This window comes from Pelophylax lessonae, assembly GCF_965119305.1.
Source record: "Pelophylax lessonae genome assembly, chromosome: 13".
NCBI classification, from domain to species: Eukaryota; Metazoa; Chordata; class Amphibia; order Anura; family Ranidae; genus Pelophylax; species Pelophylax lessonae.
In genome coordinates, this window is record NC_138780.1 from 105,239,836 (window position 1) to 105,266,326 (window position 26,491).

General features: G+C 44.2%; 1 protein-coding gene across 1 annotated transcript in view; it reads right to left on the reverse strand.

Moving 5' to 3' along the window:
- The window catches only part of AQR (aquarius intron-binding spliceosomal factor), a 213,882-nt gene extending 192,880 nt beyond the window's left edge, over positions 1-21,002 (reverse strand). Inside the window, exons 1-5 of the mRNA XM_082242923.1 lie at positions 20,844-21,002; positions 14,547-14,603; positions 12,142-12,182; positions 10,287-10,322; positions 5,714-5,834 (exon numbers count right to left, since the gene is read on the reverse strand). Of these exons, the coding sequence (XP_082099049.1) occupies positions 5,714-5,834; positions 10,287-10,322; positions 12,142-12,182; positions 14,547-14,603; positions 20,844-20,930 (342 nt within the window). The 5' untranslated portion in view covers positions 20,931-21,002. The remainder of the gene's footprint in view (positions 1-5,713; positions 5,835-10,286; positions 10,323-12,141; positions 12,183-14,546; positions 14,604-20,843) is intronic.
- Positions 21,003-26,491: the final 5,489 nt, after the last annotated feature.

Here is a 26,491-nt window from a genome sequence, read left to right on the forward strand (position 1 = left end):
GGGACTGGCATGATAATGCAGCCAGTTCTGACACCCTGCGAGCAGAAGTAATAGCCACCAAGAAGGCCACCTTCTGGGATAAAGTAAGCAAGGGAATCTCCCTGATGTTTTCAAAGGGAGGTTTCTGTAGAACCGACAAAACCAAATTAAGATCCCAGGGCGGTAAGGGCGCGCGGACTGGAGGAGCCAGGTGCCGCACCCCCTGGATAAAATTCCGCACCAAGGACTTGGTAGCTAAAGGTTTCTGAAAGAAGATTGCTAATGCTGAAACTTGACCCTTGATGGTGCTCAAGGCTAGCTTCTGCTCAACCCCTTGTTGCAACAAGGCCAATATTCGAGTCACCGAATAGGTACGTGGAGGAAATCCTAAAGATTCGCACCACGCAATATAAGTCTTCCATGTGTGATAATAGACCTTGCTGGAAGTCGCTTTCCTTGCTTTAATAAGGGTAGGAATGACTGAAGTAGACAAACCTCTGTCCTTCAGTACTTGGGTCTCAATGGCCAGGCCATTAAACCCAGCGACTGTAAAGCATGATGGTAAATTGGTCCTTGAGACCACAGACACTCCCTGAGACGAAGTTCCCACGGAACGTCTGCGACTAGCATGTCCAAGTCGGCCAGGCCGGCTTAAGGAGGCCAGCCTAGAATTTCTAGGACCACTGGCGCTGATAGAATCTGAACCAGGCGTCCCTAGAGGTATCTGGCCCCGACCATCCGAGAAAGTCTGGTCGTTTTCTGTTCCCACACATTTATCAGATACCTGATTGTTATCAGGAAGGGTGATCTTTTCTGGTTGAACCTCAGGGACCGAAGTCACCCGACTAGAGGCTACTTGGCCTATCTGGTCAACCAGATCCGATTCCTGTGAGGTATAGAGACTAATCTTAGGAAAAGGTAAAGGAAAAGATCTATTCAGGGAACGGTAACTACCGCTTCCTGTAGTACTTAAATGTTGGAAGGGAAGAATCGCACCGGTAGTAGTAGTCGATGCTCGATCTAATGTCCTGAATACCGGTGAAAACGTCCCCCCACCCTGAAACCGGGTGGGGGCGCACCTTCAGGCTGTGTACTCCTTTGCTTCGGGTTTGGCTGGGTTGGTCCTCTGCTTGTCCGACCAGCCTTTCTTGAACCCTCCTAGAGGAGTCTTGCCTTTCTGGCTAGTACCAGCCGGGCGCCCTTTATGGGCGGTAAAGAAAGGTCCTCGCTTGTTGCGAGGTCCCTTAGCTTTTGCCTGTGGCAAAAAAGTGCTCTTGCCCCCAGTGGCATCCTTAATGATTTCATCTAGGTTGGCCCCAAATAGACGATTCCCCTGAAAGGGGAGATTTGTCAAGGTCTTCTTGGAACCTAGGTCAGCTGACCAGCATTTTAACCACAGCACACGTCTGAGGATCACCGCTGACATAGATGCATGCCCTAATAAGGGAGTAGTGTCCAAGGCTGCGTCACAGATAAACTGTAGCCCTTGTATAATCTGTTCCATCAAATCAGATGTCTCCTGGGGAATATCCTTTCCCCTAAGGTCTTGGCGTACCATTCTCGCCCATTCCGTAAGTGTCTGGGAAACTAGACCAATAACAATTACTGGTCTAAATGCTGACCCTATCAGAGAGAAGATGGTGCGGGACTCTGCTTCCATCTTTCGATCCACCGGATCCTTAAAGGACGAAGTGTCCTCCACTGGGATAACCGTGGCTTTATTCAGCCTGGAAATAGGTGGATCCACCACTGGTGGTACCGTCCATTTCTTAATGATGGATTCCTCAAACGGATAGCGTCTAGCAATACGCTTGGAAATAGTAAAGGTACGTTTAGAATGCTCCCATTCTCCTTTAATCTGATTACCGAAACATTTGGGTACAGGAAAAACCTTCACCGTTTTGATGGGCTTATTAGTACCAAAAGGAATCTCTGTTTCAGTTGCCTCTGCCGGTAAAGCCTCAAGTTTTAAGGTTTCCTGCACTGCCACAACTAGTGCGTCCACCAATGCTTCTTCCTGAATTATAGCAGGAGAAGAAGCGTCCTCCTCACTGTCTGAGGGGGCTTTACCTGGGATAACAGCCCTTGCAGAGGAACCTGCAACTGCAGTGACCATCTCTGAATCTGAGTCAGAGGTGTCAGATAGTATAGGGGTAGGCGGGGGTCGCTTCCTTGACCCCCGTCCCTGACAGGCCGCCTCCACCCGAGCCACCATAGACACCAAAATTGCTGTAAATGACTCTACACTCTGTGCACCGGCGGGTCCCGTGGCCCCCTCGAGGGAAACAGGTGGGGGAATATGTGTGGCAGGGTCCATGATAATTCCAGTCACTTCCTGGATAATATAATTCAAAAATAAAAAACTTTTTTTTTTTTTTTCAGACCCCCAGCGCCACAAAAAGCCCCTTAGTGTTACCTGCTAGGGATCCCTATCGATCGAGCGAGAGAGAGAGATAGACCCCCAGGCTCACCACTTGATGCTCAGAGTTTAACTGCAACAGGTTACAGCGCTGTCTTGACAAACAGGAAGTCTTTTGGCTGGCTGCCCAGGAAGAAAGGAGGCGGCTCCGCCCCTCTGCACGCCTTCCGGCGCCTCCCCAAGCTCCACGAGGTGTTTGGATCACCTCAAACATGGCCGCCCCCATGCTGGAGACACGAGGCTACGCCAAAATGGCGGCTCGTGCGATCCAGAAAAAAAAATGGCGGCGGCCTGTACTGAATAGCGGTGTGCTGCAGGGCACACAACACTCTCTCTGCATGGGGATATGGCGTGGTTGGCGGTACCGGCCCTGGCGGACCGCATGGCCATTCGGGAGGCCTGCTAATAGCTGGAGATCTGATTAGGAAGGCAGTCTACATGTCCGTGGCTTCTGACTGGTAGGTAACTTATTCTTATCACCGTAAGATTCCCAGAATGCCACAGATTACATCTTTTTAACATGTATACAATTAGATTGTTAGCTCCCAAACCAAGCCTCCTGGCTTTTTGCACATAAAATCACACTCAAAATAGGAGGATCTGTGTCATGTTATAGGATAGAGAGGGACTCTATCTTACCATACAGAGAGGGGCCCGCGTTCACCACAAGACCCGTCAGGGGAAAAGGGGGAACATACTACTCACCATACCGGAATCAGGCGGGCACCAACTCCTGACAGTACCCCTCTCCACCGGGGCGGGAGGGCTGTCGACCGATACGGACGCCGTGACTCATGGTCTTTGGCGTTTCAGCGAGACGTTTAACTCGCGGGGTTAGTCCTTTAATGGGACTTTGTCGCGGCCGACCCAGCGCGGAGCTATGGCCTGCACGCGCTCGTAGGCTGAACTGGGGTGACCACCGGATCTCAACATCCAGCCCGTCGCCCAGTTCAGCTTTCTTGCTTGAAGATCTCACAGGAACACTGGAGAGAAAAAGCTGTCTAAAAAATCCTTTAAGAAAAAATTCTTGCCAGGACCTAAGATCCCAGCAAGGTATCTAGGTCCTTACTCCTAACTAGACAGAAAATAACTGATTTGCTGAGGCAGAGATAGAGAGGATATACCCTCTGGGACTGCCCCTAGGGTGTGGCCAGAGCTTTTTAATTTCCTGTCTAGTCCTGCTCCTGTGGAGGCAACATAACCCGAAGGTGGTGTATCACCGAGGACTACGTCTGTCAATGAGCGCTAGAGAAAAATGTTTTTATTTACAACATTTTCTGGCACAAACTAAGTAAATTTTCTCCTTCACTGATGTGCGCTGATGGGGCAGCACTGATGGGCACCAAGAGGCTGTACTGATGGGCACTGAATAGGTGGCACTAATATGCTGTGCTGATGGGAAATGATAGGTGGCACTGAAAGGCAGCACTGACTGGTGTCAATGATGGGCACTGATGGTGACGCTTGCTAGGCACTGTTGGGGCTGCACAGTAATAGGGCACTGACGATCACTGTCCTGATTACCTGTATAGTCTCCCCTGCGAGGAGATGCCGCTGATCGACTCTCCTCACCTCACACTATGTCAATGTGAGGTGAGGAAATCCGACCAGTGGCACTTCCGCATTTACATGTGATCGGCTGTGATTGGTCACGACTGATCACATGGGTAAAGAGCCATGTCACCAATTCTTTACCGAGATCGGGGTCGCGCCGTGTCCTAGCGAGAGCGGAAAGGAGCGATGAGAGGAGATCCCGTCTGCCGTCATATCCCTATATGGCAGGCGGGAGGAGGTTAATCTTCAACTCCCATGATGCCACACATGTGATCGGTTAGGACACCAGCCCACTTGATGTTTTGACAGTTTGGTTGAGAGCACAATGTGGAATTTAACTGTTTTTTGAAACTGTTAAAATCTTTAGCTTTAGCAAAGCAAACCCCTTCCCATGTCATGCTGCCAGCAATGGCACCATATGAAATAGACAGGTCACAAGGCCTGAGAAAGAAAATAATTTCTTTACACAAGAAAGGTGAAGCTTACAAGATCAGCAAAGCTTTACAGATCAGTCAGAATACTGGAGCAAAAGTGATACAAAAATTAACAAAGATGAAACTGCAACCATCTCACAGAGACGTCAAGGCCATGCACATAGGTTAACACCTCGACAGGAGCATATTCTGAAGAGAAGGTTAGAAGAAAATCGCCATGCAATTTCATTGCAGTTCGCTGAAGAAGTAGAAACCCAAACTGGGGTGATTGTTTCCCGTGGCACAATATAGCTTACACTGCAGAGGAATGGCATGCATGGGTGTCGTCCATGAAGAACACTTCTCCTAAAGCCCATGCACAAAAAAGCCCACCTGGAATTTGCCAGGGCCCATGCTGAAAAAGAAGACTGCTGGAATTCTGGATTGATGAAATCAAGATAGATTTTTTGTAACTGATTGCTTTAAAACTGTATGGCGTGACAAAGGTGAGGGGTACAAAGAAAAATGCATGGTGCCTACAGTAAAACATGGTGGTGGCAGTGTCTTTCTGTGGGGCTGCATGAGTGCTGCATTTCATTGATGGCATCATGTACTGCTCTATATTGAAAGAGAAGATGCTACCATCACTCCATGCCCTTGGACATCGTGCACTTTTCCAACATGACAATGATCCAAAACACACATCTAAGGCCACTGGTGCATTTCTGAAGAAGAATCGGGTGAAAGTGATTCAGTGGCCAAGATCTCCTGATCAGAACCCAATGGGGAATTCTGAAGAAGTTGTGCATCACTCTCAATCCACGATCTTCTTGAAGAATGAAAAAAAGATAGATGTTGCAATATGTCACCAATTTGTTCATTCCATGGCAAGAAGACTTGGTGCTGTCCTTACAAATCATAGAGATCATACAAAATACTAGATGTAGTAGTTTTTGTTGTGGGGTGTATTCATTTTTGCATCAACTGATTTAAGTAAAACTGAAGATTTTGTAATCTAAAAGTTATATATTTATCTTTAAATTAGTGACCTAAACAAACGTTTTATGAAACTCAGTTTTGCCAAAATTTTGGAAATTGTTCTTGTGTTCATTTATCTTACTTTTCAAAAGGGGTGTACTCTTTTATGCTGAGCACTGTATATATATATATATATATATATATATATATATATATATATATATATATATATATATATATCAAGCTACTAATATTGAATATACATTATTCCGATTCATCTTTCAAACTGCCTTGACTACTCTGGTGTTATTATTCCTCAAACGGGTAAAAGACAATAAAAGTCCTGAAAGTAGAAGTATGAAAGTCCTACCTCCCAAGCAGGAACGTTTTCACGGAACTTTTCATTGACCATACAGCAAATAGACATCACGTAGGCTTTACTAGACACTTTTGCCGAGTAATTCACCCACAGGTAGTTCTCAAGGTACTGGCTAAATCAAATAAGGAAAAAAAGGCATTTAATATTGCTTACAACATACATCCAAACACGGCTTGATGCAAGCCCAAACATCTTCACAGTGGGCCAGAGCTTTACAGAGGCACAATAAATGCTTAAAGAACTAACATACAAAAAGTGTTGCAGCTACTGGGTGCTACATCGTACATCTTGGATAAATAACTTTTTATATATTAGTCCAGTGGCGTAGCGTGGGTTGTCAGCACCCGGGGCAAGGCAAGTAATTTGCGCCCCCTAACCCGTGGTATTTTAGCACTCAAGTCTCTTCCACTAGATTAGTTAAAGAAACCCTTAACCCCTAAGCACATGTATTGTTTGTTATGAAAATACTGATGCAATTCAATGCAGAAAGACCAGCGTGCCCCCTTTCAATGCAGAGAGACCAGTGTGCCCCCTTTCAATGCAGAGTGACCAGCGTGCCCCCTTTCAATGCAGAGAGACCAGCGTGCCCCCTTTCAATGCAGAGAGACCAGCATGCCCCCTTTCAATGCAGAGAGACCAGCGAGCCCCCTTTCAATGCAGAATGACCAGCGTGCCCCCTTTCAATGCAGAGAGACCAGCGTGCCCCCTTTCAATGCAGAAAGACCAGCGTGCCCCCTTTCAATGCAGAATGACCAGTGTGCCCCCTTTCAAAGCAGAATGGCCAGCATGCCCCCTTTCAATGCAGAATGACCAGCATGCCCCCTTTCAATGCTTTCTGATTGGCCAGGAGGAGGATCCGTGTGACAATAGCAAATTTTTATTCGCTATTGTCACACAATGGGTGGGCTCGGGGCGCACTGCTCTGCGCCTAGGGTCCACCCTTTTCTGAAGCCTATTAGAGCCTCTGGCTCTAATCAGGTGATTAAAAAAAAAACCCTGTTGAACTCCATGCGCCCAGCGCCCCGCATGTAGGTTAGGGGACAGGACGCATGGATGGGGGGTGGCGCCCCTGCGCCCCCAACGCACCAGCCGCCACTGCTGCTGACTCTATGACAGCGCCAGGCTGCTGACTCACTCGCTGCTAAACTAACTGAGCTGTGAGGAGAGGCGGCATAGGCGGGGCTTGGCTTGCAACGCCACCCCACCCTACACCAATGGACAGGTGAGGCACAGTCCAGCCCCCCCCCCCCGCCCCGCCATTTTCAGCCATAGGGCAGCCGCGCTGGACATCTCCCAGCCTAAAGATGGAGGCAGCCGCAGACAGTGTATGAACTGTGTATGTCAGAGTCAGACAGAGTGACACTGTGGATGCGCCCCCCCCCCAGATGTTGCGCCCGGTGCGGCCGGCCCCCCCTGCACCCCCCACGCTACGCCACTGTATTAGTCAGGTGTAAACTCACCACTCTTTAAAGTGTTTGTTACCAACACTTCATATTCCTGATATGTGCCTGATGTGCCATGTACTTGTATGAGAAAGTATCCTGTTCTCTTTGTATTGCTTCCTTTATGTGAAAACCCCGGTAATCCTGCCAGTCCCCTTACTTTCCTATACAAACTGACCACACTAAGCAGGAAAGTACACCGTGTTCAGTTCTCTAGCTATGCTGGGAACTCAGTGTGCACTCTTCTAATGATCAGACTTGCAGTGACGCCCCCGCTGCACACCCATTCACTGGCAAACTCCGTGTCCTGCTGCTTCTCCCCCCCCCCCCCCCCCCCAGCTTCTATGCAGCTGAGAACAAAGAAAATGTGGTCTTTTAAAAAAAAAAAAAAAAAAAAAGGGGGGGAACAAAAAAGGTATTTTATATGTTTTTATAAATCTATACAAAAATGTTTTGCCTTTCATTTCGATTTTAAACTGAATGGGTTGTTTTACAAGGTGATCGTTTACAATCCCTTTATTCTTAAAAAAAGAAAAAAACTCTTAGGCCCCTTTCACACTTGCGGACCGTTCAGATCCGCCTGTCAGTTTTTCAGGCGGATCTGAATGGGTGCCCCATGTATCTTTATGGGGCATCGGATGTCAGCGGAGACATGTCAGCTGACATTCGATCTGATTGTGTCCGTCAAATCTGGACGGATGGAAACCCTATTTTCCATCCGCCTGGCGTATCGGATTGGATGAGAACAGACAGGCGGTCCGTTCTCATCCGATTCCCCCATAGAGAAGAGTGGAAACCTGACAGCTCTGTCTCCGCACACAGCGCGGAGACAGAGCTGCCATCCGCCTGCTCAGCGGGGGGTTAAGCGGATCGATCCCCCGCTGAGAAAAACTGAGTCCACCGACGGACTCCCCTGTGTGAAGGGGGCCTTAAAGAGAACCTTTCTTTAGGAGAAACATAAATGTTACCATTGTCAACTTTTCTTTTCCAAGTTAGTGGCTTAATGACCTTCTGGCTTCAACACTTTTATCCACTGACCCAGACTAGGTGAGAAAATGAGGACTTCTGATATTTCTGCATCATTTCCGATTTGAATAAATTTTCCAGATTTGGAACGCTAAAAGCATTGAAGCCAGAAAGTCAGTCTACAAATTAGGCACTGGTACTTTCAGACACGGATTATTAACCACTTCAGTCCCGGAAGGTTTTACCCCCTTAATGACCAAGCCATTTTTTACGATTCAGCACTGCGTTACTTTAATGAAAGATTGCGTGGTCGTATGACGCTGTATGCAAATACAATTGATGTCATTTTTTCTCTCACAAATAGAGCTTTATTTTGGTGGTATTTGATCACCTCTGCGGTTTTTAGATTTAGCACTATAAACAAAAAAAGAGCGACAATTTTGAAAAAAAAAACACCATATTTTTTACTTTGTTTATAAAATATTCACAATAAAAAAAAATATTAAAAAAAATATAAAAAACAAAAATCAAATTTTTTTTTATCAGTTTAGGCCAATTTGTATTCTGCTACATATTTTTGACAACCTACGGGATACATTTTTGGACTTTATTTTTTTATTAGTAATGGCGGTGATCAGCGATTTTTAGCAGGACTGCGACATTGCGGCCGACAGATCGGACCCCTGACATTTTTTACACTTTTTGGGGACCAGTGACATTAATACAGTAATCAGTGCTAAATATTATGCATGGTTACTGTGTAAATGACACCTCACATAGGTTTCGACAAGTAGGCTGCAAAGCCGGGCCTACATTTTTGGCCGGATTCGGCCACGCGAGGCACGTAACCGCGGATGGTAAAAACATCCGCTCCCCCAGCCCAACAAGCCCAGATGACATCCCTGCCCTAGTCACCAACCCCAAGGTGGCAGGGAACCCTGCTCAACACCCCCGATGCGCACCCAGGAAAAACCTGTCAGCAGCAACTGCAACCAACCTCCCATAAGAGCATGTGGCAAAGCCAGCTCATCACCAGATTGAAGTTCATCTCTTTGATCTGCAGATGAATGAACAGAATGATACAAAAGTAACAATGCACCATTGTTTCTGTAGTGTCTGAGCAAGTGCTATTTAAAAACACTGTCAGGCTGCTTTTTTTTTAAGAAGTTGCTGACCCTAGGTTAATCAAAGGCCACAATTGTTTACAGGGGTCGGGGTCCTGGCAAACTTTACTGTACAATGATGACCTTTTTTGGGGCGTGCACACCCAAAGTCTGCAACTAGTCAAAAAATAACTAAAGCCATTTTTATTTTTGTTTACAAACTTATTTATTGAGGATCAATTGGTGATACAAGAGAAAAATATATAACTGCATTACAAATTATGGTATATATATATATATATATATTATATATATATATCAAGGTTATTAAGATCAAACAAGATTGAAAAAACAAAACCGGTATTTGTGCATAAGATATAAGACGGTATTAGGAGTATAAATTGAACCCACTTTTTAGGCTTTGGATAGAGTGAAGAGAAATTAGAACACCTGCCAAGGTTTTAATGCTGTCTGTGCCCCTTAGGGAGACTCGCCCTCTCCGATTGCTCTCTTTACTGTTATCCCTAAACGTGAAAGAAAATCCCAAATTTTGGATTACCCCAAAACAAGAATAGAGGGGAAAATCTTCCAATAGGTACATTAGTTCTGGTGACAACCAGGGATTCTTTCACTTTGGAAGGAGTTCCCCTCACTTCTGACATTGGCTATGGAACAGAAAGTAAAGGGAAATCTCAATGGGACACAGATGGAAAAAAAAAAAAAAACTGATGGGTTATAACCGTCCCTTGCTCTATCCAAAATGAAAAAAGTTTTGCCTTTCGTTCTAACATAGACAAATAGACTTGTGACACAGAATACCCAGAGAACTATGGGTTTTATTTAAAATGGCACAACAGAAGTCATTTACATTAAAACTCTCTCAAATAAAACTTCATATTTACTTAAAAGGGAGAGAGGAGGAGTGAAAGGGATGCGTCATCGCTGTGACTGTATCATCAAAAGAAAATGCAAAACAAACAAAGGGTCACATCTCTTCAGTGACAGTTCATTAGCTTGGCTATGGATTGCACAAGGCCTAGTCAATAAACTCACCTGAACTCCAAAAGCATTATCTTCCTTATTGCAAACCTGTAAAGATAAAACCAGTTGTTAATTGTGCAAAAAATAAAAAAAAGGTAATAGAAATTTGGCCCAAAAAAAAAAAAAAAGAAAAGAAAAGAAAACCAACTATTAACTACTTCACTCTCATCATAACCAGGGCATTTTTTGCTATTCGGCATGTCGCTATTTTAACTGGAAATTGCACGGTCATGCAACACTGTACAAAAATGAAGTTAAAGTAATTGTTACCATAAAAAAAACATTTAAAAAAAAATAACTAAAAGATCCTGAACCTTTGAAGTACGATAGGCAACACAGTGCTTGTGCTGTGTCATTTACCCCTCTCCAAGTTCTAAAAAAACCTGGTTGACTCTGCCAGTTCCTGTGTCCCCCTGTCTTTGCTGACCATGGTAATCATGGCTGTGCCTCCATCAGACAGGTGCTCTCCTCTCTCCCTGCCTGTCAGCTTAAGAGTCTGTAACTTAACTTGTGAGAAATCCTATAATCTGCTGTGTCATAGGATAATACAATGTGCAGTGTGTGAGTTTCTTTCAAATTATTGTGGATTTGAGGATTATGGAGGCCACTGTGCTCTTAGGAACCTTAAGTGCAGCAGAAATCTTTTTGTAACCTTGGCCAGATCTGTGCCTTGCCACAATTCTGTCTCTGAGCTCTTCAGGCAGTTCCTTTGACCTCATGATTCTCATTTGCTCTGACATGCATTGTGATCTGGAAGGTCTTATATAGACAGGTGTGTGGCTTTCCTAATCAAGTCCAATCAGTATAATCAAACACAGCTGGACTCAAATGAAGGTGTAGAACCATCTCAAGGATGATCAGAAGAAATGGAAAGCACCTGAGTTAAATATATGAGTGTCACAGCAAAGGGTCTGAATACTTAGGACCATGTGATATTTCAGTTTTTCTTTTTTAATAAATCTGCAACAATGTCAACAATTCTGTGTTTTTCTGTCAGTATGGGGTGCTATGTGTACATTCATGAGGAAGAAGAATGAACTTAAATGATTTTAGCAAATGGCTGCAATATAACAAAGAGTGAAAAATTTAAGGGGGTCTGAATACTTTCCGTACCCACTGTATGTCTTCACACTGATCCGTTGCGCTTCAGTTGTGGTGTTAAAAATTCCGCTCGCTCCATTTTTGGTCAATTAAGGAAAACCAAAAACACCCTGCCCCATCCCATTGAAATGCATTGAAACCGCAGCAAAAACGCATCAATAACGCACCAGTGTTACATTTTTTAAGTGTTTTTCTAATCACGTGACCTACGACAAACACACCATAAGCACAGTAATATGGCATTTTCAGGGCCATTATCGGCAAAATGCCAATAATACCATTTTAGGCTGTTAAAATTTTGGTGCATCTCTATCTGCTATATATATATATTTTTTTTTTTTTAAATTAATGAAAAAAAAAAATGTACTCTGCTACATGTCTTTGGTAAATAATAAATATATATTATTTGGGTTGCATGAAAGTTATAAAGTCTTGCATAGATACTAGAATTATTCAATAATTTTTTTATACTAGTAATGACATAATGACAGTGATCAGCGACTTATAGTGGGACTGTGATAGTATGGCGGCCAATCTGACACCGACTGGGAGAGCTACATTGACTGACCGACACTGACATTAATAACGACTCTAATACAATAATCAATGATAATACTATATACAGTCACTGTACTAATGACACTGGCTGGGAAGGGGTTACCATCTAGGGGTGATTAAGGGGTTAAATATGTCGCTAATGTATGTGGTTTGTGCTGCTTTTACGACTAGATCATCTTTATACACAGACAAAATAAAACAAACTTACTTTGACTTCACAATTTCTTTGGAGTAAATATCTTCTATCACCTATGAAATATTCAGAAAATATATTATCACTGTACATTTCATTTAACAGGTCAAACATTATCTAGAATTTATTAAAAAGCGTCTTTCAAGGAAACCGGTAGTGAGAGAAATATGTAGGCTGCCAATCTGAATTTCTGAAAATACCGGTTGCTTGACTGTCACTGGCCTCAAAATGTTCCAAGTCATTGACCTAAAATAAGCATAAAGCTAGTCAGGTATGAAGAAAGTGAGAATTTCTGAACTGCAGATTTGTTCGGAGTTGCTGTTCTGCAGTTATATAACAGACAGGTATCTAGAATTTTCTAACAGGGAGTGAAGTAGTAGACTACATGCTTTCTTAGCACAAGTTTCTTTTCAGACAATAAAAGTGTTAAAACACCTACCAAAAGATTTGGAAATCTGTTGAATCAGCCTTGTGATAGGATAACCTATCAGACAGCATAGCCAGGTTGCTGACCTCACTACTTTTGTCTACTGCATTGAAGAATTTTGGTCACGGACCTTCCCCTAGCCTTCTGACTGGACAATGAAAGAGCAACAGCAAATGACTAGGTTATCACTCAGCCCTGTCCTCAGGTCATTAAAGTGGTTGTAAATCATTACATATCTTCAGTGAAGTGACTGGCCTCAGGTTATATACAGTTATAAGACAAATCCTCCTACACAAATTGTACTGGTTTATCTGCAGTCTTCTCTTCTCTACATCAGTTCAAAGAGTGGCTTTTTTAAAGCTTTTCTGAGCTGTCAGAAAACAGAAGGCGGAAAGCTGAAGATACACTCTGCAGAGCTCAGTGACAAGGGCTCTGAGAGCTGATTGGAGGGAGAGGACACACCTTCTTTCACACAGCATGAAGACACAGAGCAGAGGCTATCAAACAAATGGAGATCCCTCCCCAGTTACCATTTTTAACTTGGTGTCAGAAAAACATGTCCGAAGTTACTCATGCTGAATGAGGCAGCAGACAGAAATGAAACTTAGTGCTCTGGATTGAGACAAGTACACACTATTGAGGGACATGCTTTGTTCATTATTCATGCCTGAAGTTTACAACCACTTTAAGGTCTCATTGTTCGATTGAGAATTGTCTAGTGCAGTAGAGCTTGATTAGCTTACGGCTGTTGCCCTCTCTGAATTCTGCTGTGCAGTTGATATAAAGAGCAGCCAGTTAACCATTTCAATCATAATCTGAGCCTCCACTCCAGGATTGTTATAGTAGTACACCTTCACTATTAGAAAAGTGGAGGTGGGGGGTAATTTTTTTTTTGTACATGTATTCAGGGCAGAAGTGTTGGTCTAGAAGGCAATGTGATTTCTCGCGTTAGCTCAGTGCTGGTGACAGACACTCCGAAAACCACACATAAAGGTGATGTCAGGATTACATGAAAGAAGACAAAACCTTGTCACCATAGGGTCACCACCTGGAAATGAAGAAGCAATGTACTTAACTTTCCATCAGTCGGAGTACTGAAAAGGCATCACACTTCTCTACTACCCAGGTGATAAAAGTAGTCGACCAGTTGGATGGGTTGAATTATTGCTCCCTCTACAGGCTATGGTTCTTCCCACTTACTTGTATGCAACCTGCAATGTGCCCCAGATGGCTGTAAGTGGGGGGCTTAGGCAAGGGGCATGTCTAAGTTTACGTCAATCCCCCCCAGGTGAGAATTGAGGTGGTAGGAAAAGGTACCTGTCAAAAAAAAAAAAGGTACCACCTCCCTGTGTTAAACAAAAAATCAAAAGTTTTAGGGATGGGGATGGGGGGTTGAATAAGCAGAACATTGACTTTTGAGTGAAGGTTCCCTTTAAGAGTGGAGATTCAGATTCTGACAAATAACTATTCCAGACAAGTTTTCTTTAAACCAACAATATGTAATTAAATAATTCAGCTTTAACACCCAAAGCGGTCTGGGTGTCCGGGGAGCTTCTCCATCTCTCAATCCCTCTACACATGGGCTTGGAGCATTCTTGTTTATGGCTATGCAGAGAGTGAAAACCGTTATGGAGACAACTTACCACTGAGGAAAAGACAGCAATCTGACTGCCACCTCCCTCGAGACCTGCTGACAGGGAATGTCAAGAAATTTAAGCTGGCCACAACATGGATCAAAATCCAGCCAGTCCAGCAGGGACCAGACACATTGTGATCCCCCTGTTGAGAAATGGCACTGGATCGGCTCTCCTGGCTATGGCCAGCAGCAGTGATCAGTGTATTCTGACGGCGGGGAAGTCTCCTTGCTGCCAGAATACAATTGCTCAAACTTAAGTGTACGGGTGGTGGAATTCTGTCATTTTATTTCATTCAGTCCACTGGTACTCAAAGATTCTACAAAACAATACAGAATAAGTGGGAAATGCAGCCTTACCTTAGGATCAAATGGCAGTTTGGTCTTTGAATGTGGAGCCCAATAGGATTTTGCCAACTGAAAAAAAAAAGAAAGGATTACATGCACCTAGCAACTAGTACTTGCATTTATTATTCCTATTCTATCCACATGCAGTATGCTTCAATACAATTGTCTGACTTCACAAAACTTCACAAAAAGAAGAAGTACAAGAAATTTGAATAGGACTTTTTCTCTTCTTTTAATCACTTGAGTACCATTTTGTCATACTTCTAGCAGGACTGACAGTCATACAACTCTGTGCCCAAATACATTTATTTCTAGAGACAAATAGAGCTTCCTTTTGGTGGTGTTAATTAACCACTGTTTTTTTTTCCCTATTGAAAAGAAAACCTGAGGTATCTCCTTTCTCAAGGTCCTAAAATGCCCCAGAATGGTTTAGATTGGGACTCACTGCAGCAGCAAGAGTGTAGGCCTCAGGACTATGTAATGCACAGAGCAGGCTGCAGGATTTTGTGTTCAAGAGTTAGCGCCCCCTTATGGTGGTAGCGAGTGCCCTTTTAAATGTTGGTACCCAGTAGGGAGTATAACATAATGTACGTAGTCCTTACTATTTCCTCCACACCACAGGCGATCAGTATAAAACTTTAATGTCCACAAACCTCCTGTGTGCCCCTTTGCTATGCTCAGTGGTGATCACTGTGCCTCCATTTTATTGGTGGTCAATGGCAGCAGTTTTACTCAAAGAACCATACAGGAAAAGCTTTGAATGCAGAAAAATGAAGAGTATCAATAGCAGAGGAGGAAGGGGGATGGGGTCTCAGATGTAAACACAACCTGTGTTTAAATTTGTAATGACTGTGATTGGTCATTACAGTGATCTCAAGGCAGAGTGCCACTCAGATCAGCTCTGTGCCCTGTGTCTGCGATGCAAGCTAACAAAAACCTCATCACAGACATTTAACAGGCACACTGGCAACCCATGCTTTATTTCTGAAGTTCCATTTATAAATGGCCCTCCACAAATAGGCATCCACCTGCCTGTTATTTTTTTCACAGAGCGGTGGTAAGAGAAAATCTCTTGGCTATCAGCTCTAAAAACGACAGCTGCTTGGCTGTCTATGGCTTCAATAGGTTGCTGACCTGGAACAAGCATTCATCAAACCAGTCAGAACTCCTAACCTGCCCACACGATCCAGGCAAGGAACTCAAAGTATTGAGGTCAGTGGATCAGCAGGACAGCCAAGGAACCAGTATTTCACGAAAGAGAGGCCAACAATGGCAGCCTATATATTTCTGTCTACACAAGGTTTCTTTTAAGTTGATTAAATTCCAATAAAAAAGGAATAGAGAAATTCTGATCAAATACATGCAGGCATGTGTGACCTGAAATAGCTGACAGAATGTAAAATGATGTATGAATAGCATTCAGTTATAAGCCATGTCACCTTCATAGCTGTTTCCCCCATTTCTTCTGGAGGTCCATTCCTCTCACAGGTCTTGTACACGCGGGATTCAGCTTGTGTAAAAGTCCTGTGTACAGCAGGCTTTTACCAAGCATTCATAAATCTTTTTACCAAGCTTTAGGCAGCTTTACTGAAGCCTTTACAGCAACCTTCAGCTCCAGCTAAACACAGATCTTGACCTTTTTAGTGCCACCAGTATTATTTATTATTATTTATGCAGTGGCAGCAGAGGTTCTACACACACTCCCGGCTACTGTAGTGGCAAGGAGTGTGTGTACACTACTCAAAGCCGACTATCGGCTGTACAGCCACTAGACAGCTGTGACCCCCCCCAGCACTAATTGCCCCCGTCATGCTTCCTGGGCTCTTCTTTCTCAGCTGGTGGGTGTTGCTGGGTGGAGGGGAGGGAGAACAGCAAATGTCCGTTCGCTGATCTCCGCTAGGGAGAACCCCGAAGAGACATGCAAAACCTCACTTCCAGTTTCTGTTGTCACTTTCCCTGGTCATTGCGGCGAGGGAGGAAGCTAATGGAGCGTGATCTGTACTCCATTAGCTTCAATAGAGAGCAGGTGAGTCATTGGGGAAATCTCTCTGATTCGCTCTTCTTTCTTCCCATGGAAGCACTCTAAACCTGAGCACTGTGCTACTACCGCAGCTTCCCTCTCTTGCTGAGACAAGATATACAGTGAAGGCTGAGGCTACACAAATTTAATTTCAGAATGTGATTGCCGATTCCATCCATATTCTTCGCAATGCATTGCATTGTAAAAAATGAGGCTTGTCCGAATCACACATTTACCTGCATTTTTTTCTGGCACACTGAAGGCTATAGAAACGCATACAAATACATGAAAACCTAATAAAATCATGCACTAAACAGTAACTCCATTTTTGTTTAGAAAAGAATACAGTCCCCTCTGAGTGATTTATGTACATTACAAGGATTTTACCAAACGTTGTTGCAGATTCATACCTTTTGTTATTTTGTATAAGGCTCCGTTCACATGTAGGCGTTTTGGGGCGTTTTTGGGGCGTTTTTCTGCTCTAGGATCAGCTCTCAAAACGCCCAACAAGACAAATCCTATTCATTTCAATGGTCCCTGTTCACATTTGAGCGTTTTGACGCTGTATACAAAACGCCCAACGCTCAAAAAAGTACATGAGCTTCTTTTTGGGCAGATTACAGGCGTTTTCCATTGATCTCTATTCAATCTAAAAACGCCTGCACAAAAATCGCGGTAAAAAACGCCGCAAAAATCGCGGTAAAAAACGCGCGAAAAACGCTACGCTCAGGTGTGAATGTAGCCTTAATGCCTGCTTGCTTGTTTGTTTTATTTATAATCACCTTTTGAATACACCTAGTTGGCCATTTTATTGTTTTTATAGCAGCAGCTTATGGTTCGTTTACATTGTAAATGGCTATTTAGACCATTTGTTTTGTTCTCCTTTGAGCGCTGGGTGAGTGGGCTTCTTTTGGGATTGATTTATCCTACTCCTTATTTTATAACATTGAAGGATATGTTCACCAATGCTAACATGTTAAATGTTGCACCCATATTTAGGGTGTATCATGTTACTGTTTAGCACCCCACCTACCCATGAAAGAAGAAAAACCACTTTACCACCGGAGGATTTTGCTGTCTTACGTCCAGGCCACTTTTTGCGATTCGGCGCTGTGCGACTTTAACTGACAATTGCGCGGTCGTGCAACGCCGTACCCAGACGAAATTTACGTCCTTTTTTTCCCACAGACAGAGCATTTTTTTGGGTGGTATTTGATCACCTCTGCGCTTTTTATTTTTTGCGATATTAATAAAAAAAAATGCGAAAAGTTTGAAAAAATAACAATATTTTTCTACTTTGACAGTTAAAAAATATCCAATATATTCAATTTTTGTCATATACCTAGGCGAAAATGTATTTAGCTACATGTCTGACAAAAAAATTCTCAATGAGGGTATTTTTAACTGCTTTAAGACCGGAAGATTTTACCCCATTCCTGACCAGGCCATATTTTGTGATTCGGCACTGCGTTACTTTAACGGACAATTGCGCGGTCATGCAACGCTGTACCCAAAATAAATTTATGTCCTTTTTTCCCCCACAAACAGAGCTTTCTTTTGGTGGTATTTGATCACCTGTGCGATTTTTACTTTTTGCTCTATAAACAAAAAAAAGAGCGTTTATTTTGAATAAATAACAATATTTTTCACATTTTTTTATATGAAATTCCCCAAAAAAAAAAAATGTAAAAATCAAACTTTTTTAACATTTTAGGCCAATTTGTTTTCTGCTAGATATTTTTGGTAAAAAAAATCCCAATAAGTGTATTTTGATTGGTTTGCCCAAAAGTTATCACTGCTACCAACTACGGGAAATTTATGTCATTTTTATTGTTTTTTTTTTTTTTAACTAGTAATGGTGGTGATCTCCGATTTTTTTGCGGGACTGTGACATTGCAGTGGACAGATCGGACCCTTGACTGACATTTTTTACACTTTTGGGGGTACCAGTGACATTTCTACAGTAATCAGTGCTATAAATATGCACTGTTACTGTAAAAATGACACTGGCAGGGAAGGGGTTAACTTTTATTGGTGATCAAGGGGTTAATTTATGCCTGGTGCTTACTGATGTGTGTGGGGGAGGGGACTATGTGACACAGGCACAGATCGCACAGATGTTTTTTAAAGCTGCATTCAATGTGAACACGGGCTAAGGCTGCCTTCACACTGGATTAGAACCTGTGGTTTCCCATAGACTTTCTATTAAAGTCATATTGAAGTCTTGGTTTTGCTCAGAGCAACTCAGATCCTCCTTTTTTCGGGTCTCTCTTTTGTGCTCCTGACCCCTCCCCCCTGCTTAGTGCCTCAACAACAAGCAACATGCTATGGGGGGCATCTAAGCTGCTGCTCTGTATGTCTTTTCAGACACGCCGCGGCAGCTCAGACCTGCCACCCTCTCTCTTCTCATTGGCTGGCTGACTGACAGTAGAGGAATAGTCCGCAGACAGCCAAGACTTGTGAAAGATCGCTGGATCGAGATGGGGCTCAGGTAAGTATTAGGAGGGCTGTTGCACACAGAAGGCTTTTTATCTTAATGAATAGAATGCATGAAGATTAATAAAAAAAAAAAAAACCTTCTGCCTTTACAAACACTTTAGGTTGCGCATATTCTGAAAGTGCATCAAAAGTCCTGCATGCTGCATCTTTGGTGCGCTTTCAGAAAACAAGTCTATGGGAAGCCATGGGATAACCACACCGTGACCAAACTGCAGCCCAGCCTAAGGCTGGATTCACACTTGAGCGTAGCGTTTTCTACCGCCATTTTCAGGCGTTTTTGGAGGCAGGCATTGACATCTATCAAAAACGCTGGGAATCGGCCCAAAAAGAAGCTCATGTACTTTTTTCAGCTACAGGCGTTTTGCTTCAGGCGTTAAAACGCTCAGATGTGAACAGGGGCCATTTAAATGAATGGGGTTTTACTTGTTGGGTGTTTTGGAACGTTTTTTTTAGCGTTTTTGGAGCTGAAAACGCTCAAAAACGCCCAGCTGTGAATGGAGCCTTAGGCTCCATTCACAGCTGGGCATGAATTAGCTTCGCCTTTAGCCCCCAGGTGTAACGCATTTGTGTGCTTCAGGTACTTATATAGCGCTGTCAATATACGCATTGTTTTTACATATAGGGCTCTTTCACACGGTCCGCCTCTGTAGGCGGATCCGTGCTGCTCAGAGGGGATCAATCCGCCGATCCCCACTGAGCCGGCGGATGACAGCTCCGTCTCCGCTTGCAGTGTGGAGAGGGAGGTGTCACAGCTCCCACTGCTCTCTATGGGGGATAGGATGAGAGCGGACCGCCTGTCCGCTCTCATCTGATCCGATCCCTGAACGGATGGAAAAATAGGGTTTCCATCTGTCCGGATTTCACGGACAGGATCGGATGTGGATGGCAGCGGGTGTCAGCGGAGGTGTCTCATAGAGCTGCATGGAGGATCCGATCAGATCCGCCTAAAAAACTGACAGGTGGATCTGATCAGATCGCCCGTGTGAAAGAGCCCTTACATTGCACATTCACAACAGTCCCCATCCTCAAGGAGCTTACAATCTAAGGTCCCTAACTCACATTCATACATACATACTAGGGCCAATTTATACAGGAGCCAATTAGCCTACCAGCATAACTTTGAAGTGTGGGAGGAAACCCACGCAGGCACAGGGAGAACATGCAAACTCCAGGCAGGTGGTGTCATGGTTGGGATTTGATCCAGCGACCCTCTTGCTGCAGTCACCCCACACATAGGAGAGCCATTCATTTCAATGGACTTCTCTACACAGCGAATACATCAAAGTACATAAGCTGCTTTCGGAGCTTTGCGCATTTTTTTAATTGTGCGTTTCACCACATAGAAGAACGCGTACCTGCTTGCAGAGTTTGGGGTGCTATTAAAGCTGGGGTCACACTTGTGTGGGTTGGGAACGGTCACAAGAACTAGTGCGCTTCTGACTCGAAGGCGGACACACGGGGGGCCCAATGGCCCCCAATGTGACACGTTCTAACGCAAGCCAAATTCAGTTCAGCGCAATTTCAAAAATAAAGCGCCAGGGTCTTCCTTCCCTCCCTGTGTGTCTGTGGGTATGGCGGCCCATTGATAGGAATGCACACAGGACACAGAGGTGTGAACCTTGATTAATAGTAAATGGCACCCCCAAGGGGGACATGCATTTTTGTGTAAACCACACAAAAACACGCAATTTTACGCACATTCACAAAAGGCTGTGATGTGAACACCTCCTCGGTTGTAGATAAATGTGCTGTGTGGAGGACTCCCCCATAGAAGAGCACACAGCCCTCACCTGAGTGACGAACTCAGCGTTCATCTGAGTGACTGTAGGGGTCGCCATTTTCCTGGCGGGCGGCTGTCCTCCCGGTCTGGTCTCCATGGTAACCGCTCACAAATCCAAACCTCGTGTACCACAGAACCATACAACCCGCTACACCAACACCGGAACCGCTCACAGGGACGGGGGATGTGACGTAAAAATAGAGCGACAAAACATAGAGGAAGCGCAGAGTAAGATTGTTGTGTCTTCAGGAAAGGCGCCATATTTGTGGAGCCAAGCGCTCATGTGTTTCGGTAAATAGATTGTCTCTTGTGCTATATTTATTGTACCTGGATATAGAATGGGAATGTCTGCTCTTTATTATGACTGACCAGGGAAAGCCGACCAATAGCTCTGCCAGCGCAAAATGCTGAGCCTTGTAGTTCCACAACTACTGCATTGTATCTGCCCAGTAACCACGTGCTTCAAGCCGAACTCCCACTTTTTTTGTATAAAGTAATAGAGGGTTATAACTCCTGTCAAGTTTTTTATTTTATTTTTTTGTCATCCGTGTCCTATTAGGGAGATTTCCATTTACTTTCTGTGCTATCACCAAAACAGGAAATTAGGTGGAAATCCCTCCAAAGGGTGTGTCCCCATTGGAAGATTCCCCTCTATTCCTGCTCTGGTGACAACCCAAAGTTTGGGATTTTCTTTTACTTTCACTTTTGATGATAATTGTAAACAGGACACATAGGTCTGCTTTAACCACTTTAAAACCAGGCACTTTCACCCCCCCCCCCTTCCTGCCCAGGCCAATTTTCATCTGTCACACTTTGAATGCAACACTGTACCCAAATTTTTTTTATCATTTTTTGAGACAGAGATTTTTTTGGCTGGGATTTTTATCTTTTCCTAAGCAAATGAAAAAAACATTTTTTTTATCTTTGTTTCTGTTATAAAATTTAGCAAATCAGTAATTTTTCTTCTTCACTGATGTGCGCTGATAAGGCTGGACTGATGGCCACTGATAAGGCTGTACAGATGAGACCGTAATGATGGCCACTGATAAGGCTGTACAGATGAGACAGCACTGATGGCCACTGATAAGGCTGTACAAATGAGGCAGCACTGATGGGCACTAATAGGCGGCACTGATAATCAGGACCCTCTATACACAGACACACTATAGCGTGGTACTAAAGTGGTTAAAGAGGATCTTCAGTCACTCTTTTAACCACTTGCCGGTTGGCTGACCGCCCGCCGCAGATAAACTGCGACAGGCTGCCTGTACCGCCATACCTGTACGGCGGTTCACGGGAGCACTCCTCGGGGCACGCGCGCGCCTGCCCCCTTTAGGCAGCGGGGAAGCCGGTCCACGTGTTTGGGGCCGCGATTGTTCCCCGCTGAGGGAGAACAACGGTCTGTTGTTGTAAACAGCAGACCATTGTTCTCTCTGAAATGAACACAGAGCGCCTGTGATCCTCCTATTTAGGATCACAGGTCTCTGTGTTGATTCCACAATTCCCTCCCCCATACAGTTAGAAAACACCCCAAGGCTCACTTAACCCTTTGATCGCACCTGGGTTAACCCCTTCCCTGCCAGTGTCATTATTACAGTAACAGTGCATATTTTTAGCAATGATTACTGTAGTAATGTCACTGGTCCCCCCAAAAGTGTCAAAAATGTCAGTTAGGTGTCCGATCTGTCCGCCGCAATGTCGCAGTCCCTCTAAAAATCGCAGATTGTCGCCATTACTAGTACATGCTCAGTTGCTCAAAATTTTTAGGCACCGTGCAGAGTTGGTGGAGGCTGATCTACTTCTGTTTGATCTGCAACTGCCATAGTGCTGCACATGTGATCAGTTATGACCCCAGCCATTTGATGGTTTGGTGGAGGATATAATCAAATGTGACAGCAATTCCGGCATTCCAGGAATGTAACTGTTTTTTGAAACCGCTAAGTCCATGGGTTTAGTTTCTGATTTACTGCTGTTTGGGGGCTCTGGGCTTCAGAAAATGGCAGCTTCCAGCAAGAAGAATTAGAAGCAATGCTGGCGGCAATTTAGAGCACGCACTCATTTTGGTACCATAATTAATATTGTGGAATGTATGTTGCTTGCTAAAGAACATTTTTTATCAAGTTGTTATGGGTAAACGTCCACTTTAGCCTCTTGGCACCGAGCGCATGCAAATATGCGGCCTCTCAGCGGGTGGGCCTTGGCATCGAGGGGCCGCATATTTGTGTGCATTGGTGCAAACAGAGCTGTGCTGAGTGCACGCGCCCTTCGCGCTCCTGGCACAGTCACCGGCGGCTAACAAAAAGCTCTGATCATGTGACAGCCAATCACGGGGGTCACATGACTGGCATGCTAAACCCCTTAGGGCAGGGATCCTCAAACTACGGCCCTCCAGCTGTTGTGGAACTACACCTCCCATGAGGCATTGTAAAACTCTGACATTCCCAGACATGACTAGGCATGATGGGAATTGTGTTTCTTGAACAACTGGAGGGCCATAGTTTGAAGACCCATGCCTTAGGGGGTTGTAAGGCGCTGGCTCCAAGCGGTTAAAGCAGAGCAACAGTCTATATCACAGGTGTCAAACACAAGGCCCGCGGGCCGAATGCGGCCCCCCCAGGCCATTTCATGTGGCCCTCGCACCTCTCCTGCAGCTGCGGCACCCCCCTTGTCTCTGCCCCCACCTTGTCTCTGTAGTTGGCAGCAGAGGACAGAAATCCTTTGCCAGATCCTGCACTCCTCTGTGCAGCAGCAGAAAGGCTCACCCCCCCCCCCCCATCTCAGCAGTCCGCAACAGAGAGGAGGCAGAACCACTCCTACAGATCCTGCACCTCTCTGCGCAGCCGCAACACCACCTTGCCTTTGCCTCCCCTGGTCTCAGCATTCGGCAGACTCTGGAAGCGGACTCCAGCCCTCCTCTGGTTCTCCTCCAGACCCTGCACTTCTTCCCAGATCCACCCGCATCTTCTTCCTGGCAGTAGCAAAATCTAAGGGGAGTGCATTGTGATGTAAGGAAAAGTGGGGGCTCTTGACATCTCATGTAAAGGTGTAAGGGGGCGTGGGGTGCTCTGGACATCTAATCCTTTAGATATAACCGGCCCTTTGAGGGCAACCATAATGCTGATGCGGCCCTGCAATTAAATTGAGTTTGACACCCCTGGTCTATATGGAAATCACCAGTAAATGTACATGATGGCAGGTGGTATTTTGTTTTTGAATGTGAAATGTGAGCTACAGAAGTCCATGCACTGATTGGACCATCCATCGTTTAAAAACGGATTAGAAGGGTATAACCAGGGAATGTGTTGATGTGGTGGAATGGCACTTTTGGAACTTCATCCTTTTCGGGATTGTGTCCACACTGTTCATGAGAATCCTCATTTCCCGCTACAAGTCCAAACACTGTATATGTTTTCATTCAATGCATACAAACATAAGGCAGACATAGGTAAACAGGTTGCAAAAGAAAATCAGTTTAGAAAGTAAATGCTGACCTCCTACTGTTAAAGAGGTTGTAAACCCCAAAAAAATGTTTTTTACTTTTTGCAAGCTGCAAGAGAAACCCATAATGAGCTAGTATGCATCGCATACTAGCTCATTATGAAATACTTACCTTAGAACGAGCCCCTGCCGTGCCGCCCACTCACCTGTATGACGGGCGACATGTCCAGTCGCCCGTCTTCCTGGGATTGCGGCATCCGGCCATCTGATTGGCCGGAGCCGCAGTGACGTCACTGGATGCATGTAAGGTAAATATCTCCTAAACGGTGCATGTTTAGGAGATATTTACAGTACCTATAGGTAAGCTTTATCATAGGCTTACCTATAGGTAAAAGTGTCAGAGGTGGGTTTACTTCCTCTTTAATACTAACTGCCAGGCTTGAATAGGTCATTAACCCAGAGAAAGCATGCAGACAGTGAAGTCAGAACTGCAAATTTGTTCCAGATTAGTACCTCAAAGTATTGAGACCAGAGGATCAGCATAGCAGCCAGCCAATTAGCATTTTTAGAAAGAGAAGACACTTAGTGCAACCTATATATTTCCCAGTACTGATTTCCCATCGGTTTACATATTCATAACTGTAAATTTATTCTTCACATATATTGGTTTAAAGGGGAGGGACAAAGGAAATGTACTAAGTGTCACTTACCTGCAACTTACCAACCTACTTGTAACATGCACAGGTCCTTGGTGGTACATTATGGAGCTATAGGATGAATGTAACACTTGGACAGAAGAAACGGCAGGACAAGACCTGAAAGTGCAAGGCTCAGGACATCAAATGGTAATCCACCCGAATCCATGTTCCAAAGATATGAGGGTATGCTGGTGCTCAATGTCATAGAATGGCTTCTTTCTTCCACTCAGTGAACACACTTCTAGAGTTCTTAGCTTTGTCCATCTTATCCCTCCGTAAGTAGTTCTTAGTGCCGGTTCACACTTCGGAGATGACAAGACATGGCATGTGATTCGGAGCGCACTGCTCCTGAAATCACATGTAATGTCTGTGCGATGCGATTTCAGCCATACAGATTGTCAAGTGTACTCACTTTTGTTGCCAGCAGTTTAGACAATAATGGCTGTGTTGGGTTATTTTGAGGAGACAGCAAATGTACACGGTTATAAAATAGTAAGTGCTTGATGGTTTCTGGCTGCAGTATCAATGGTCCATACACACAATCCGAAAATCATACAAAAAATACTGCTTTCCAAGCGATTGTTAGATAATCGTTAGTACACAGCTTTTGAGAGACGATCAGGACAGTTCATCAGATGTTATCTGTTTGGACAATCATGCAAATCTTTCTCCTACGATACCATATCCTATGATTTTCGTTTAATCAGTACAGTTGCCGTTTGAAAATACAATACAAATACATTACAACACATTATTACATCACTTCTGAATTTTTATTCTGTCATATAAGAATTTTCTTAACTTTAGTAACCAATTCAGTTTCAAAATGGGACTAGCAAGCAGAAAAAGTCAGACGATTTGTCGTCCAATTTTCGGATCGTGTGTATGGGGACCTAAGTCATTGCACACATGCAGCAAGTGAAGTCAGTAGAAATCCACACACTGAAGCCATTGTATTTCTGTGATGACCTTAATCCTGTTTGAGTCACTGACCTGGATCAGGTATGTAGATCAGAAAAGTCAGAGGTTCTTATCTGCATATCTGTAGATACCTGGAGACCAATAGCTGAAAGTACTGAAGCCACAGAGTCAGCACATCAGGCAGGTAAGTAGAATATTCAGAAAAGGAGATCAACAGTAGGAGAAGTCTGGCATTCCTCTCATGACTGGCTTCTGTAATGGCTCATTTACATCCATGCGTTGCAGTAATGCACATTACGTGTGTTGCGGTGCCATTCATTTTTAATGCCACCCCACCGCACATGCGCTGCAGCACACTTCAATACAGAGCAACTCCCCAAAGTACATTGAGTTATAAATTTGCGACAGGTCTGATTTTTAGTACAGTTTGATACATTGGGGGCTCATTGATTTCAATGGTTTGCCTAGCACCCTATACACAATTGTGCAACTTGTCATGCGACTTTGGACATCATAGCCTCATGACAAGTTGTACCCCATGTTTTCCAATAATAACCGCAGCGATTTCAAAATAGTTCATGCACTAATTTGGTTTGACTTT